Here is a 19,178-nt window from a genome sequence, read left to right on the forward strand (position 1 = left end):
AGAGAATGAACTCACAGTTAGAATTTTTGAGCTTATAAAATAATAAAAAAACAATAAGAAGCAATGATAATAAGAAATTGCTATGCATTCATTTTTCAGGTCATTTGGTTTCAAATGGTCTGACATTTGCAGGTTAGTGATGGGCAGGTTTAGCCTGATGTCAGTGTTATTCTGTCTGAGATGTGCAGCTGTGGGCTCTTCAGTTTGAAGTCAGTGAGTGGAAGCAGTTCAGCACAGATGTCTAATCACACCTGCAGACTCTCACAATCACTGAAATACAGCTGTCTGGAGCACAGGCTTCAGGTCAGCCTATAATTACACTGCTTTTCAGTCTCAGAGCCATGAAGAGCAAACACCCATCACAACCATCAGAAACCATATGGTGATAAGAAAAAAATCTCACTAATGTGGGGGAAGCTAACTACTGTAATTCCACCTGAAAGTGACTAGCAAAGAAGGTGCAACTTATCTTATTGAGTGTGACGTAACTTTTACTTAAATAAAAGGGGTAGTTCATCCAAAAATAAAAAAAATTAATCACTATTTATTCACCGTAAAGTGGTTCCAAACCTTTCTGAGTTTTTTTTTATCCAGTTGGACACAACTCCGGTTGATATTTTGAAGCTGAAAACCTGTAACCATTGACTGCCATTCATTCATTCATTTTCCTTCAGCTTAGTCTCTATTTCAAAGGTCGCCATAGCGGAATGATCCACCAACTATTCCAGCATATGTTTTACGCAACGGATGCCCTTCCATTCTTTCATTCATTTTTCTTTGGGTTAGTCTCTATTTCAGAGGTCGCCACAGCGAAATGAACCACCAACTATTCCAGCATATGCTTTATGCAGTGCATGCCCTTCTATTCTTTCATTCATTTTCCTTCAGCTAAGTCTATTTCAAAGGTTGCCACACCGGAATAAACAGCCTACTATTTCAGCATGTTTTACGCAGTGGATGTCCTTCTATTCATTTGTCTTTGGCTTAGCCTCTATTTCAGAGGTTGCCACAGCAGAATTAACCACCAACTATTCCAGCATATGTTTAGCGCAGCTGATGCCCTCCCATTCATTAATTCATTTTTCTTCGGGTTAGTCTTTATTTCAGAGGTTGCCACAGCGGAAAGAACCGCCAACTCATTCATTCATATTTTTTGGATAAGTCCCTTTATTAAGCTGGGGTCACCACAGCGGACTGAACTGCCAACAAGTCCAGCATATGTTTTACGCAGTAGATGTCATTCTATTCATTAATTCATTTTCTTTTTGGCTTAGTCCCTTAATTAAGCTGGGGTCACCACAACAGAATGAACAGCCAACTATTCCAGCGTATGTTTTACACAACGGATGCCCTTCCATTCATTCATTCATTCATTCATTCATTCATTCATTCATTCATTCATTCATTCATTCATTCATAAATTCATTTTCCTTCGGCTAAGTCTCTCTTTCAGAGGTTGCCACAGTGGAATGAACCACCAACTATTCCAGCATATGTTTTACACAGCGAATGCCCTTCCATTCATTCATTAATTTTCCTTCGGCTTAGTCTCTATTTCAGAGGTTGCCACAGTGGAATGCACCACCAACTATTTCAGCATATGTTTTATACAGCGAATGCCCTTTCATTCATTCATTCATTCATTCATTCATTCATTCATTCATTCATTCATTCATTTTACTTCACCTTAGTCTCTATTGCAGAGATGGCCACAGTGGAATGAATCTCCAACCGTTGAACCGTTTTACACTGGATGCCCTTCCAGTTGCAACCCAGCATTGGAAAACAGCCATAAACTCTCATTCACACACACACTCATACTCCACACAGAAATGCCAACGAACCCAGCCAGGACTCGAATCAGCGACCTTCTTGCTGTAAGTACTAACCACTGAGCCAACATGCCACCCTCATTGACTTCAGTAGAAAAAGACAAATACAATGAAAGTCAATGGTTACAGGTTTTCAGCATTCTTCTGAATATCTTCTTTTGTGTTCAGCAAAAGACAGACAGGTTTTGAACAATTCAAAGGAGAGCAAATCATGACAGAATTTTCATTTTTGAGTGAACTACCCCTTTAACTTTAATTTATGTTCCAGAATGCTCTGATAACTATTACTTTCAGTCTTTTAACCTGCTTATTCTTACTAACCCCACATTTTAACGGTAGAAACACGTTTCCACATGCATTTATGTGTGTTGATATCTGTAAGTGTATAGCTCACCATTGTCTCCACCATGTTGGCTTTGTTGTTTCTCAGCGTCTTGACTGTGTGAAAAACGTCCACGATGTTCTGCTGCTGGATCATCTCACAGATGCTACAGATGGCACAAAACGTCCCGCTGCGTCCTCCGCCCGTCCTGAAGAGATCCACAACAGAAAAAAACTCATCAAGCATCCCGTCGTAACAGAAATATGCAGAGTTAATATCCCAGAAAAATCACAGCTTGACTTGTGCTACATTTCTGAAGATCTCAGGGCTCAAAAGCTACACGGGGGATTTTATTTGCATGTTCAAATACTTTCTCATATCTCAATTTAATGTGCAGCCATTGCTTCAGAAAATGCAAACACTGATGGCATATTATGCAGGATTTCCTAAGACTTGATGTTGATATCTGCTTGAACAGACATTAAAACAAACAGCCAGCACTGATCACGGGTCAGTTTTACACCTGATTAGTATCAGTACAATGACGTGACGTGATCGCTTGTTGAGCGAATGGTCTCACATTACTGTGACAGTTTTTTTTCACAAGATTTCTCTGGGGAAGCTGCTCTGCATTCAACAGCTGAACGTTTTTGACAGTGACAGGAAAGTAATGAAGTTGTCAGATCTTTTGTATCTCTCCGGCTTTAATTTGCGACACTGATAAGATTGTCCTTGACTCAAAGGCTGTGCAGTTTTGTCGTTCTTTTAAAGTTGCAGTTTTAATCTATGACTGTATGGACTGGCTTGAGGCGCTATGAAATACACATTGCGTGGGATCTAAATGTGCTGCATTAAAAAGTGTCGTAATGTATATAGAAATCATTGTGATATTAAGTATATACACTCACTAGCCACTTTATTAGGTACACCTGTCCAACTGCTGGTTAACGCATATTTCTAATCAGCCAATCACATGGCAGCAACTCAATGCATTAGGCATGTAGACATGGTCAAGACAATCTGCTGCAGTTCAAACCGAGCATCAGAATGGGGAAGAAAGATGATTTAAATGACATTGAACGTGGCATGGTTGTTGGTGCTAGACGGGCTGGCCTGAGTATTTCAGAAACTACTGATCTACTGTGATTTTTACGCACAACCATCTCTACGGTTTACAGAGAATGGTCTGAAAAAGAGAAAATATCCAGTGAGTGGCAGTTCTGTGGGTGCAAATGCTGTGTTGATGCCATAGGTCAGAGGAGAATGGCCAGACTGGTTTGAGCTGATAGAAAGGCAACAGTAACTCAAATAACCACTTGTTACAACCGAAGTGTGCAGAAGAGCTTCTCTGAACGCACAACATGTCGATCCTTGAGGTGGATGGGCTACAGCAGCAGAAGACCACACGGGGTGCCACTCCTCTCAGCTAAGAACAGGAAACAGATGCTACAATTGGCACAGGCTCACCAAAATTGGACAATTGAAGATTGGAGAAACGTTGCCCGGTCTAATCAGTCTTGATTTCTGCTATGACATCCGAATGGTAGGGTCAGAATTTGCCATCGACAACATGAAAGCATAGATCCATCCTGCCTTGTATCAATGGTTCAGGCCAGTGGTGGTGGTGTTATTGCGTGGGGGATATTTCCTTGGCACACTTTGGACCCATTAGTACCAATTGAGCATTGTGTCAACGCCACAGCGTAGTATTGAGTATTGTTGCTGACCATGTCCATCCGTTTACGACCACAGTGTACCCAACTTCTGATGCTACTTCCAACAGGATAACGCATCATGTCAGAAAGCGCGAATCATCTCAGACTGGTTTCATGAACATGACAAAGAGTTCACTGTACTCAAATGGCCTCCACAGTCACCAGAACTCATCCAATAGTGCACCTTTGGGATGTGGTGGAACGGATGTGCAGCTGAAAAATCTGCAGCAACTATGTGATGCTACAATGTCAATATGGACCAAAATCTCTGAGGTGTTTCCAGTACCTTGCTAAAGCTAAGCCAAGGAGGATTAAGGCAGTTCTGAAGGCAAAAGGGGTCCCTAATAAAGTGGCCTGTAGGTGTACATAGTACATTCACATGGTTATGCCTTTTTTCCTGATTTACATTCATCCACAGTCAAAAAAACATGATCAAACAAAACAAAAAAAAAATGTCTTATTGGACAAATGATTAGCATTATTAGTCAGAAACCAAATCATTACCATATTTTGGTTATACATTTCATGAAAGTAATAACCCAAGAAAACACTCGAGAGATGTCAGAATTAATTATAACATAAAACATGCTGGGTTATTTCAGCCTGATCTCATGAGAAAACGTAAGTACTTAACATTTTGTCAGTTTAGTGGCAAATTCTTATGAATTAATTCGGGTTCAGTTGAATGGAAATGCACAACTTTAAAAAGATGTGTGGCTGCCAACCCCAGCCCTAAACCCAACCGTCATTGGAGGATGAGCAAGTCGTACCAAATTGTACGAATGAGATCATATGAATTCATACATATAAGCCACTAAATCTAAAAGTTACAAATTGTCATGAGATTGTGTTGGTTACTTCAAAACAACTCTGGTTAAATTTGAGCAAACTCAACCATAAAGTTATTTTTTATTAAATTAGATTTTCAACCCAGTGGTTGGGTTTCGCCAATATTTGACCTAAAGTTTGTAGAAACAGCCCACTATTTTTTAAAAGTGCATTTCTTAGAATAACACAGCAACTGCAACAAGTGCCGTGTCTCATTTCAGGGCTGAATCCTCCAAAGGACGCATTTAAAGGACGTTTGCATCATTACGACACGATGCAGGCTGTTTCATTTCGAACAAATTCGAAGACTCTTTTAAATTCAGCCTCCAAATGCATCCTTCGCTTCGCAGGTAATGAAGGATTCCACTGATGGATCCTTTATGGCCAACAACATCCCAAGATTTATTGCGCACTGATAACGGCAGGATGTTTTGTAAAAGAAAATTTAATTTAAAATGTATGATTTAGGTTTCAATTTACTTCGCTATCTAACTACACAAATGTCAAAAACAAAAAGACTGAAATTTCTTACTAAGGAGTGATTTTACAGACTATAGTTTAGATGTTCATGTGTACTTGTATTGTCGAGGTATGCAGCCTCTGAAAAGATACAGTGCTGACATTATACTACTACTTGTTTATGAATATTGTCCTATCAAATCTGCTCCTCATAGCGTTTCATTCCTGCTCATATGCTGGTGTGTGATGATATCTGTGTGTGGTGGAGGTCAGACTCACAGGCAGTGGACGACTGTACGTCCATCTCCTCCATCATACTGCTCCTGCCATTTGGCCAGTCGTCTGACCAGCTGCAGGATGGAGCGTTTGGACAGCGGCGTGTCTCTGTACGCAGGCCAACCGATGAACTGGAAATGCTGGACCAGCCGGTAGCCGTCTTGAGGCTGGAAACAGGACAGCAAAACATTTATCCAGAAGCCATTAAAGGGATACTTCACCCAAAACTGAAAATACTGTCATCATTTACTATTTAAATTTACTTAAATATTTCAAATATGGTGGACTTTCTCTCTTTTGTTGAACACAAAAAGAGATATTGTGAGGAATGCTGGAAAGCTGCAGCCTTTGACTTCCATAGATTTTTGTTGTTGTTGATTGTTTGATTCTACTATGGATGTCAATGGCTGCTGGTTTCCAACATTCTTCAGAATATAATTTCCACAAGATAAAAAAAAATCTTTCTGATCAATTCAGTCTCATCTTAAAGTTTTTAAGGTTTAAATAAGAGGCTACAATGAATTTTCATTTTACTAGTACCGTCTATCGTATATATATATTTATGCTTTTTTTGTTGTCTTCATCTATGTTAAGCTGTTTTGACACAATCCACACTGTAATAAGTGCTATAGAAATAAAGATGAATTGAACTGAAATACGCAACATGCAGCTCTACAAAAAAATTATTAGTTCATTACAACAAGCAATAATTTTACTTAGCTTAGGAAAGCAAATTTGGCTTAATTAAATTCATGCAATTAAAAAAAATCTGAGTGTAAAAAAATTGCAAAAGAATAATAAAGTAAATTCGACTTTTTTCGGTGTATGAAGTAAACTACAAAGCAATGCTAGAGAAGTCAACGATGATTAATCACCTCAAATTAGCTGAAGTCTTGTTCTATAGGTTTCTATCTGCACTAAAACTGGTGACTTTACTAAAAATTAAATCTTTTAAACCCTTTGAATTACATCAAGGTTGACTTTTTCTCAACTTGGGGCTCTTTTTTGATGATCCAGGCGCAAAGTCCAAAGCGCAGGGCGCAAAAGCATTAAGGCCGTGTCTAAATTCACTTTTGCTATTTTAAGGATGGAAAAATCCGCCTTGAGCCATGGCGCATGGTCTAACAGGGTTGAGCTTATTCTCTTAATGAGTTATAGGTGTGCTTTGAGAATAAACCAATCAGAGTCTCATCTCACATTCCCTTTAAGAGTCAGTTGAGTCACACATAGCGCATTTGCTATCTACATGACAGACTTTGTAAATGGAAAAACTGAGCGTTTTACTACAGAGAAAATGGTTAAACAGAGCATCTGTAGTGCGAGAATGAGAGATTAGCCTCCTCCTTCTTTACTTTCACTTTCTGAAAGCCTGACAGGTGGGCAAATCTAAGCTTGTTTTTAATAAACCAAATATAAATATGCATATAATAAATAATACTGCTAATAATAATAACATTATACAAAAGCAAATTGTCATGAATAAACAAAAAAAAAAGCCCCCCCCCCCGTGATGAAGAAGGCATGAAGGCAGTGGTTTTGATATTTATGCAGGCTAGAAAATAATAATTTTTGTAATATTTTAATTCTTTTAAATATTTTACATTTTTAAAGATTTGCTTATTGCTGTGCACCCTGTGTGTATTAAACAATGTGTAAGCGAGGTGCACAACTAACGTGCTCTGTGCTGGGCTTTAGACTTGCCTTAATCTGGTCTATTGTGCAGTCTATTATAGTTCCTCAAAATAGCAACGCACCAGCAATGCGCCTTTACATGCCTCCTTTTTAAGACCAGAACGCCTATGGGCGCACATATAAGCACAAATGCATTTGCTATTTAAACCGCGTGCTGCAAAACGTCAAAATGACCCTTACGTCCAGCTGAAACTAACAAACAACAGTTGTGTCGCGCCTTGCGCCGGCTGTATGATGGGGCCCATGGTCTCAAACAACCAAGATACCAAAGTCTGAAATTCAGAGACATCTCAGTTTTAACTCTTGATATCATTTTCTTCTATGCCAAAATGTGACCCCAGAACACTAAGTGAAGTTTCATAAACTAATTTCGAGAGGAGCACGTGATATAATCAACTTCAGCTGATCCCCATCGCTAATCATTAGCTAGTCTATCAGAGCATTCCAAAACTACTATATATATCCTGCCTAAACTTCATTCCTTATCTCCGTTTTCGGAACCTAGCACATACATGCCTAACCAACCAGTATCGCTCATTAGCTAGAGCACGGGGCAATCGAGAAACACCTGATCTCACACCCCTCCTAATGCTCATTGACCAGGCGGGAACCTTGGGCTCATCTATCTCCGAGCTCAGGGTTCTCTCCCGGGACATCATGCCAAACCTGCTATCATAGTTGAGCATTATCTAAGTGTGAACTCTTGAAAAAATCTGAATTTTTCAAAAAATTCAATTAAAAACAATCTGAAAGCGGAATAAATAAGTTTTCCATAAATATTTTAGTTAGTCTGTAGGAATATGATAATATCTGGTTTATATAATATATATAATGGTTAGCAATGCACATACTAATCAAAAATGACATTTTGATATTTATGGTAGAAAATTTACAAAATATCTTCATAGAACATGATCTTCTAACACAATCTCCCGCCAAATGTGTAACTTTTGATTTAGTGGCTAATTCGCATGAATTTGAACAATCTTTTTCATACAATTTAGTACAAGTTGCTCATCCTCCAATGAAGGTTTAGGAGCGGGTTTGGGTAATGCTTCCTTTTTAAAATCGTACAATGAAATTATGAGAGTTTTCCGGGAAAAACAGGAGTGTTGGCAGGTATGCTCACACATATACTCTGCACTCTGAACACTTCAATAATGTTGATAAGCCATGGTGAGCATTTCGCTCTATATCGCGCAGAATAGCTTCATGCTAGGGAGGCTTTCCTTCCTGTTTTGATGTTTTATTGCTTGCTTTTTAGCATCACTGCAAGAATTGAGATGCTGTGAGTGTAATATATATGCAGGACAAAACTCAATTACCACAGCACCGTGCAGGGGTGTTAATTATAAGGTTGAGAATTCAATTAATTCTCAGTTATAGGTTTACTTACAAAAAACGCAAAAAATTAAAAGTAGACTTTAGTAGAAGCCATCCTGTAAGATATACAGATTAAAAGAGCTACAAAATGAGAATGAAAAGCAGTTCATTTGTGAGCCTTGATTACAATACTTAGTCTTATGCTGCAATTGCCAAAAATACATTGTATGAGCCAAATTATTGATTTTTATTAATGCCAAAAATGATTACAATATTAATTATACATTAAAAGGGGTCATATTATGGTATTGGGGGTCTCCACCAATAGGCTGATATGTGTGCAAGGTCAAAAAACACTTTTATTGTTTTATAATATGCATTTATTTTTACCTAATTATCCCAGCGACAACCATATGATTAATTCAGTGATTCATTTGTTCCCAAAACCAAACAGAGATGTCAGCTGGATACTACAGTCAGACCGGATCAGCTAAATGAGAGTCATATTACACACAATTTGCCATCGATGGAGCCATTTCATGGCAAATTTGTGATGCTGTGGCACTTATTTATTTTGTGCCGCTATGCTGCGCCGGCACTGATTAGCTACCCGGTAAACCTCGCCTGTCACCAGCGGTTAAAGAGAATGAGAGGGAAGAAAGGAGAAGGCGGGATGAGTGTTTGACGCTGGGAACTTGTCAAGCTTCAGTAATGTCTGCTAATGTGCACCAACACCACACACATGGAAAAGAAGAAAGAGAAAAACATGACGATCTGCTGCACATAACCCAACCACGGCTTCCACGACCTCTGGCAGAAATAGCGCTCAAATATTTATGCTCATGCATATGTGTCTGGCAAAACGAATGGGTGGTGAGATGTGCTGAATGCTGAAATCTTTGAGGATTGAGGATGACTATATGGTGGCGCCACTTTTTGGCCTAATGCAATTTCTCACATCACTAACTCAGGGTCATAATCGCAGCTGCTGTTGATTTACTGTCGCATTAGGAGTCAAAGTCAAAGTGACTTAAGTGAATTTTTATCTCTTCGTGAGCTGTAGGATTTTTATTTTAGTGAGTCACAGTGTGGATGCTTTGAAGAGAAGTACTGTATATAAGGACATTCGGGGTGTTCAACTTGGCTGATCTGTTGGGGTTCAGAATTGGAAAGCTGATTTGAAAAACATTTTCTGTTTGGTGCTAGATGGTGGTAGTGGTACAGACTACGAACGCTAAAATTGAAAGTGTATTTTTTGACATATAAAGACATTACTGGTTGTCAGATTGTTTGACACTGACACTAGCAGGAATAGTTTTGAGATGTGAACTGTTGCTATGGTTTCTCCTTCAGGCAAATGTGACTTGTTTATAAGCATCTATTTAGAAGCAGGTAAAAATACACATTATCTTATAAAATAACCTTTTGTTTTGATACTTTGAAGTTTGAAAAGTGTCTTATGAAAATGGTATTTTAATAAAAAAAGTTGTATATTACAAAATAAATAATATGCAATTCTTTATACAAAATATATCTCAAGATAATATGCGACTCTGGACCACAAAATCATTCATAACTGACAAGATAGGATATGAATTTGCCTAGATGTCACATGCAAAAATATTGAAACATTGAGAAAATCACTTTAATTTGTCTAAATATAGTGATTAGCAAAGATTCTGATCACTAATCAAAGTCAGTTTGAGATCCACTTATGAAAATGATTATTTTAATAAAAAATTGTATATAACAAAATAAGGCTGCACGGTGGCACAGTGGGTAGCACATTCGCCTCACAGCAATAAGGTCGCTGGTTCGAGCCCCGGCTGGGTCAGTTTGTTCTCCCCGTGTTCATGTGGGATTCCCCAAAAACGGAAGTCCAAAAACATATAGGTGAATGGGGTAGGCTAAATTGTCTGTATTGTATGTGTGTGAATGGGTGTGTGTGGATGTTTCCCAGTGATGGGTTGTGGCTGGAAGGGCATCCACTGCGTAAAACATATGCCGGATAAGTTGGCTGTTCATTGCGCTGTGGCGACCCCAGATTAATAAAGGGAATAAGTTGAAAAGAAAATGAATGAATGAATGAATGAATGAATGAATGAATAAATGACAAAATAAATAATATCCTATTATTTATACAAAAATAAATCTCAAGACTGTATGTGACCCTGTACAACAAATCCATCTATAAGTTTCATTTTATTTTATTTTAATGGACATTTATAAATCACATGGAGTCTAAATGAATAAGTGTTCCATTGATGCTTGGCTTATTAGGGTAGTATAGTATAAGATTTGGCTGATATACAACTACTTAAACATGTGGACATGGTGCAAAAAAAAAAAAAAAAATCACATTAAAAGTCCCTAAGAAAACAAAACTAACCGCATTGTTGTTTGCTCACATTGCTAGTTTTAATGTGAACAGCTCATCTCTGCGTGTCATCAAGAAAATAAATAGTTTGCCCTTCTTATCCATTATTGATATGTGAAAATTCACTTCCTGTTTGTTTTCAGTTAAACTGTATTGTAAATTGAGGAGTCTGTTAGGTTGTAATAACTCTCCCCAAACCCTTTTCCCAATCTTTCTGAATGAAATACCAACTTTACTACACCTAATCAGCAGTAGAACAAGTAAAACAAGCCACACCCACTGTTTTCTCATTTAATATTATGTTTCTCTAGGAACTGTTACAATATGGAAAAAATAACGGTTGCAGCCTCCAGTTCATGGGGACTTCAAGTTATCAGCAAAGCACATTACTAATTCAAAAATTAAGTTTGTATTTATTTCCAGTAGAAAAATATGATATTCTAAAGATCTTTAATGCTTAATACAGTATGTATTTATAGCTATTGCAAAAATATAAACACAGTTCTGTGGTCCAGAATCACATATATAAAATGAGGTAAGGATTCATTAAAATGATAGAAAATGAAAATGAATGAATCAATGCATTTTAACATTATATTCATCAAAACAATTAAAAATTATAGACGTCTTCCATGCAGGCCCAAACTGTTAAGATAATGTATATAAAATAATTTAGGGCCCTATCATACACCCGGCACAATAAGGAGCAAAATGTGTATGGCGTGATTTGTTGCTTTTTTCAGACCAGCGCAACTGTAATTTTCATGTTTTGCACTTGTTGATTAAATAGCAAATTCATGTGTGCCCCTTTGTGGACTCATGGGTGTTGTGGTCTAAAAGGAGGTGTGTTAAGGTGCATTGTTGGTGCATTGCTATTTTGAGGAACTGAAATAGACTGCGCCATTGTGGGTCCAAATGATAACACATTGCTTAATACACATAGGATGAACACACAAATATCTTCACATATTTAAAAAAAATGTTACAAAAATTATAATTTTTTACATAAATATAAAAACCACTACACCTCCATGCCTTTGTCGTTTTTTTTTTTTTTTTAGTTTATTCATGAAAATTTGCATTTGTATAATAGTATTATTATTAGCATTATTCTTTAATATATGCATATTTATAATTGGTTTAATAAAACAAGTTTAAATTTGTCCCCCTGTCAGGTTTTAGAGATGTTTGCATCACCATATAGGGCATAAGAATAGGACGTGTGTTTGGATATAACCCAGTTATTTCTCGTTATTATTGTTTATTTATTAGTTTGCTGGAAAAAGAACTGAATTTAGAAATAGTTTTGAAGCAAGTCTTTGCGATAAATTTAATTAAATATGTAAAGCTAATAAATGTCTTCAGTGGAGTGCGTGCAACACTGTTTCCTACATTCTCCTTATTACGAAAGTAAAGGAGTAAAGAGTAAAAGTAAAGAGGAAGTAAAGAGGCCGAATGGAGGAGGCTCGTTCTTTATCCTCGAGTTGCAGATGGTCTGTTTAACTGTTTTCTAACTAGTGAAGTGTTCAGTTTTTCCACTTTCACAGTCTGTCATGTAAACAGCAAATGCACCATGGTGCAACACAACTGACTCTTATAGGGAACGGGAGATGAGACTCGGATTGGATTAATGCACGATATGCTCAAAACGCACCCATAACTCATTAGGAGAATAAGCACAACCATGTAAGACCATGCTCCAGGGCGCAGAGTGCATTTTTCTGTCCTTAAAATAAATATAAGTGTATTCTGAGACACATTTAATGCTTTTGCGCCATATGCTTTAGACTTTGAGCTTAGATCGTTAAAATAGAGCCCTAAATCTACCACAATTTGCACTGCAGACTGAAAACAAAAAGCACTGCTCTGCCAGGTGATCTGCTTTGTTTGTGGATCAGCAAAGCATCAAATGTCTCAGTGAGAAGCAAATCAATGAACGTTTTTGCTTCAGTCACTCAACTGAGTCCTAAAGATCCATTAAACATCAACCCCAACAGCCCCGTCCCTCAGCACTGAGCCCACTTACCCGAGCCATGTTGCAGATCCTAAAAATGCGATTGATAATGTCCTCGTCAATGTCAGCAGAGATGAACTCGACCTGTATGGGCCCATAACAGCAGGAGCCTTTCTCTGGCCAATACTGCATGCAGAGCTGCAGACAGACACACAATCAAACATGTTCACAACCAGACGATGTGACTCAATTAATGTATTCAGCGCTCATGAGGCCGAAATCTAAAGGGTGCAAGAGAAATGAAAATAACCCAATAATACTAAAGTCCACTAATCTGAACTCGCAATTGCAGTGTGCCAAAGAAATCTGGTCCAATGATCCCTCGCTTATTCACTCAGACTTAAATGAGCCACATCACATTTCCTTTCATCTGCTCAGATAAAAGACTTTGGTATACTATGAAAAGATAATGCAACTTTCAGAAGTCAAAAGAACAAACTGGAAAATGGCCATTTATTGAACTGAAGTCATTCTTAACAAATTTATGACTGACAACTAAAAGGTCAGAAAGAGGTTCACTGTTATGTTTGGTGCATAAACCATGGCCAAAGAGTTTAGATTATTGTATTTAAAAAGTTATTTGAGTTACATTTGTTAAATAGCCTCAAGTGTTGGTGACTAAGAATGCTACTAATTTATCAAAAATAGAAAAAGGTAACTCTTAACAAAAACAACAACACATAAGGAAAACCAAGTCCTTTGCCCAGGTTTATGACAGCATCAGATTATTTTGATGCATTTACTTGCTAAAGTTTAATCACAGTGTATGGTATGACATAAGCTGCAAAAAACGTTACTTTAAAAGGTATAATAACAAGACAATTTACATCTTGAGAGTAAACAAATGTTTCAACCAAATTAAATTGAAAAAGTATTATAAAAGTACAACAGGTAACACTTGAAGAGAAGATTCTCAATACACTTCTAAACATAATAATTTTAATAACTCATCTCTAATAACTGATTTGTTTTATCTTTTTACTAGATTTTTTCAAGACACTTCTATACAGCTTAAAGTGACATTTAAAGGCTTAACTAGGTTAATTAGGTTAACTAGGCAGGATAGGTTAATTAGGTAATTTATTGTATAACAATGGTTTGTTCTGTAGATCAAAAATATATCAAAAATAAATAGCTTAAAGTATATAATTAAAAAATTAAATAATTTTGACATAAAAAGGTTTAAAAAAATTTAAAACTGCTTTTATTCTAGCCGAAATATAACAATTACGACTTTTAATAGAAGAAAAAATATTATCAGATATTAAACATCATTTGGGAAATATTTAAAAAAGAAAAAAAAATTCAAAGGGGGGCTAATAATTCTGACTTCAACTGTATTAGTTACTATGGTAATATTAGTAGAAAATTGCATTTAATTATTGATTACCTCTAAAATGAGTATGATTTTACTGCATTATAAAGCATTAGGGTTGGGGTTAAGACCAGGGTTAACCTAACTTAACCCGGATCGTAACCTAACGCTAACCCTAACATCTAAGAAATGAACATCACCTAAGATTGATAAAAGCTGTTGTATTTTTTATCGTGAGTTAAATTATATAGTTAAATTACCTAATGTTAACTATTGAAGGCTTATTATACAATGTTGATGTACAATAGTCCTATAGTCACAGAATTCTTAATCAATAGTTCAGCATGTAGTAGGCCAGATTCAAATGTGAAAAAGTTAATGTCTGAATTATAAAGACAAGCAATCAAGTCTCCAAGCATTTGTTTTTGTTATGAACACCATAAACACAATGTAAATATTCTTAAAAATCACACTAAAAGTTTATATAATAAATAATTCTTCACAGCATTTTCTTACTCAACTCATTGTAATAACTGGAACCTTTATTTTTTTTCAGAAAAATATATATTTCTAAAACAAACAAACAAACAAACAAACAAACAAACAAACAAACTAACAACCAAACAAACAAATAAATAAATAAACAAAAAAAACTCTCTAGTCTCTACATGATTTGTTTGATTTTTCTGAATTTATGTACAGTATTTAAGGCAAGTACACTACCTGACAAAAGTCTTGTCACACATTCAAGTTTTATGAACAACAAATAATAACTTGACTTCTAGTTGATCATTTGGTATCAGAAGTGGCTTATATGAAAGGCAAAGGGCTCTAGATTACGCTCATTTTACCAAAATAAAATATGATCATGTCTTAATTTTTACCTATTTAATTAGGACAGTAAGCTCTGACTTTGCTTAGACTGAAGTCTTATCACTTAACAGAAATAATGTACAGTATAGAATATAAAACATGCTGCAGTGAAAAAAAGAGTTAATATTGTGCATGACTCCCATGAGCTTGAAGGACTGCATCCATACATCTCTGCAATGACTTAAATAACTTAATAATAAAGTCATCTGGAATGGCAAAGAAAGCGTTCTTGCAGGACTCCCAGAGTTCATCAAGATTCTTTGGATTCATCTCCAATGCCTCCTCCATCTTACCTCAGACATGTTCAATAATGTTCTGGTGACTGGGCTGGCCAATTTTGCAGCTCCTTGACCTTCTTTGCATTCAGGAACTTTGATGTGGAGACTGAAGTATGAGAAGGAGCACTATCCTGCTGAAGACTTTGCCCTCTCCTGTGGTTTGTTATGTAATGGGCAGCACAAATGTCTTGATACCTCAAGCTGTGGATGTTGCCATCAACTCTGCAGATCTCTCGCAAGCCCCCCATACTGAATGTAACTCCAAACCATGATTTTTCCTTCACCAAACTTGACTGATTTCAGTGAGAATCTTGCGTCTATGCTGGTTCCAATAGGTCTTTTGCAGTATTTGTGACGATTGGGATACTTTTCCAAATGATCAACTAGAAGTCAAGTTATTATTTGTTGCTCTGGCAACTGGGATTGACGACCACACTTTTGTCAGGCAGTGTACATTGTAAGCAGTAACCCCATACTTGAATATTTCCAAGAATTCAACACTGAATCCAACCCAAGAACTGCAATAGCTAACAGATGTGTGGTGAGGGTCAAACAGCTGACATACAGTACCTGTGCAGCGTCCATTTCATTCAGCATGACGATGGTGGAGCAGTTGTAGTCAAACACGAGCCTCCAGAAGTCGGCCATGGTGTTGGGCAGAGGGTGCTGCGTCACGATGAAGGCCGCTGGCTGTTTGTGGCTCTGAAACAATCAATAAGACAACAAGTTAACTCTTCCTTCCAGCACTGAAGATGTGCCTAAGCCCACACAGGCTAACGTGCCTCACATGTGGAGTAACCTGGACTAAATGGAGACCAGTAGAGGCTCCCAAAACACAGACACTGACTGATAACCTTGCCAACGTTGACTGCAGATGCTGTTTTTTAAGACAAACACACACATACAGACACACACACTGGTTGGCCGGTTGTTTTCTGTGCTGCTTATCTGCTTTATCTGTTGTTCTTTATCAGAGGAGCATGTCTTCCGTCTTGATTATCCTTTTTAGATGCTGCGTGAAGATGAAGCTGCTTTATGGTGCGAGCGTGATCATGATCTGTGTGTGGAGATTACGGAGATGCCATCTAATCTTGCTCTCGGTTCAATTGGCTTGTTTATATGAGATTGTCAATGTGTGATCTTCGGGGCATTCTGCTCCATTTACCTGCGAGTGTAATACGGGAAGTGATGTAACATATAGTGTCATGCAGTTCTGGGACAAAATGTTCCGAATCAACAAAGAGCTGCTTAAAAACCCGAACTATTCTTGAGGGTCTTTGAATACTTGATTTTGATGGCTGATAGTACACTATAAGAGTGCAATTATTTTTAGATAAACACACAGCTATTGTAAAGTAGTGCCAGGCAGGTCTTGACCGCATTACAGTTCCACACACACCGGCCACTTTATTAGGTACACCTTATTAGTAGCGGGTTGGACCACACAATCCTTCAGAACTGCCTTAATCCTTCGTGGTGTAGATTCAACAAGGTAATGGAGATATTCCTCAGAGATTTTGGTTCATATTGACATGATAGCATTATGCAGTGTCTGCAGATTTGTTGGCTGCACATTCATGATGTGAATCTCCACATCCCAACGGTGCTCTATTGGATTGACTTCTGGTGACTGAGGAGGCCATTTGATTATAGTGAACTCATTGTCATGTTAAAAAAACAGTCTGAGATGATTCACGCTTTATGACATAATGCGTTATTTTACTGGAAGTAGCCATCAGAAGTTTGGTACACTGATGTCATAAATGGATGGACATGGTCAGCAACAATACTCAGGTAGGCAGTGGCATTAACACGATGCTCAATTGGAACTAATAGGCCCAAACTGTGTCAAGAAAATATCCCCCACACTAATACACCACCACCTCCAGCCTGTACCGTTGATACAAGGCAGGATGTATCCATCTTTCATGTTGTTGGCACCAAATTCTGACCCTACCATCCTAATGTCGCAGTAGAAATCAAGATTCATTAGAGCAGGCAACATTTTTCCAATCTTCTACAGTCCAATTTTGATGAGCCTGTGCCAACTGTAGCCTCAGTTTCTAAACTGACAGGAGTGCACCCATTGTCTTCTGTTGCCCATCCACCTTAAAATTCGATTTGTTGGTCGTTCAGAGATGTTCTTCAGCATACCTTGGTTGTAACGAGTGGTTATTTGAGTTACTGTTGCCTTTCTATCATCTGCCCATTCTCCTCTGACCTCTGGCATCAACAAGGCATTTGCGCCCACATAACTGCCGCTCACTGGATATTTTCTCTGTTTCAGACCATGCCCATGCACCAACAACCATACCACGTTTAAAGTCACTTAAATCACCTTCCCCATTCTGGTACTCAGTTTAAACTGCGACAGATGCTCTTGACCATGTCTACATGCCTAAATGCTGCCATGTACTGCCAAATGAGTTGCTGCCATGTTATTGGCTGATTAGAAATTTCCATTAAGGTGCAGTTAGACAGGAGTACCTAATAAAGTGGCCGGTGAGTGTATATCACTACAGCAATTTATTTAAGCTATTTAGCAGCCTACAACAGTCAATTAAAATCAAAACCTCATTACTCAATGATTACTCAACCTCATTTACTGTTTTCATTTGTGCCTCTTTAAATGCAAATGAGCTGTTTCTCCCTGCCCTCTTTCTAAAAGAGGGCGGTGCCTTTACAGCTAGTGCCTTGGGTAATCTGCCAGCAGCAAAAAAGGTATGCTTTTTATAGTAACAGTTTAAACTCCAGATAAACAGTTTTCTTCCAAATACACTTTTTTTTGCAGCATATCTTGAAAATGGCAACAACTACTAAATAAATAGCATGTTTAATTCTAATGTCAGAAAGAGGATAGAGAGGATGCAAAATGGGTAACACTAAAATAATGGCTCATTAGTTAGTAGCATGAACAAACTATTACAGTTTTTTACAGACTCCAGGACACATTTTTCAATACTTAGGTCACTTTTGCAAAACTCTTCACACAATTCTCCTAACTGACTTTCAGCTTAGCAAAACAGTTAATTTCACATTCAAATTGCATTACAAATAAACCAAAACACTTTATTCAGGTCTCAAATAAACTCATTCTTCCAGAACACTAGCAAAGGTTGACAACCGACAAACACACTTTGTCACCCACAAAACAATGACCTAAAAAACACTAACAACATGTTGCATTACACAATGTTTTTTTGTGTAAAAAACAGGGACATATCTCTGTTTGTAATTGCAATATATGTTACTGGAATGAATCAGACATGATGCAGAATTCGTCAATATTTTATGTTGTTTATTTATTTATTTTTTTGTTGCACTAAGTAATTCCAAAACACAAGAATTTGTGTACATACATCCACTGATACAGACACAATAGTAATGCTAATCTGGCTGGTTAAACTGCGTTTTTAAATTTGAAATACGTTTCAATAAAATATTGCTGTTGCATTTTGCTGTCTTATTCAGTTTTGGATTATGTTATTGTTTGAACATAACTTTAACAGTTTTGCACGTGCAAAATGTCCTGTACGTACAAGGATTTTTGGCAGTTGTTGTGTCTGAGTGAGAAAAGAATTCATGAAATTTGAGAGATGTAGACATTGAATGCATTTTGTGCCAAAACAATGATAATTGATCCTCAGTTTAGCCCACATAGACTTCTGTTGTGCTCACTGTGAATAGTTTTGCAAAAGTGACTTAAGTATTGAGAAATGTGTCCTAGAATTTGTAAAAAAAAATGTGATTATGGTATTTATCCATCTTTATTAACGTTAGTTGAAGTTCATTAACTTTGGATTTTAATAATGCAGTTGTTCATGTTGAACTGATTAATAAATGCTTAATAAGATTATTGATACTTATTTAATGT

General features: G+C 37.2%; 1 protein-coding gene across 50 annotated transcripts in view; it reads right to left on the reverse strand.

Annotated features, from left to right (window-relative positions):
• Positions 1 to 19,178, reverse strand: part of ptprt (protein tyrosine phosphatase receptor type T) — a 519,289-nt gene that overhangs the window by 9,721 nt on the left and 490,390 nt on the right. For all 50 annotated transcript variants that reach the window (XM_073954669.1, XM_073954668.1, XM_073954667.1 and 47 more), the window contains 4 exons: positions 15,875 to 16,006; positions 12,851 to 12,976; positions 5,436 to 5,599; positions 2,227 to 2,362 (listed from right to left, as the gene is read on the reverse strand). In XM_073954669.1, the coding sequence (XP_073810770.1) occupies positions 2,227 to 2,362; positions 5,436 to 5,599; positions 12,851 to 12,976; positions 15,875 to 16,006 (558 nt within the window). The remainder of the gene's footprint in view (positions 1 to 2,226; positions 2,363 to 5,435; positions 5,600 to 12,850; positions 12,977 to 15,874; positions 16,007 to 19,178) is intronic.

This window comes from Danio rerio, chromosome 6 (genome assembly GCF_049306965.1).
Source record: "Danio rerio strain Tuebingen ecotype United States chromosome 6, GRCz12tu, whole genome shotgun sequence".
Classification (NCBI taxonomy): Eukaryota; Metazoa; Chordata; class Actinopteri; order Cypriniformes; family Danionidae; genus Danio; species Danio rerio.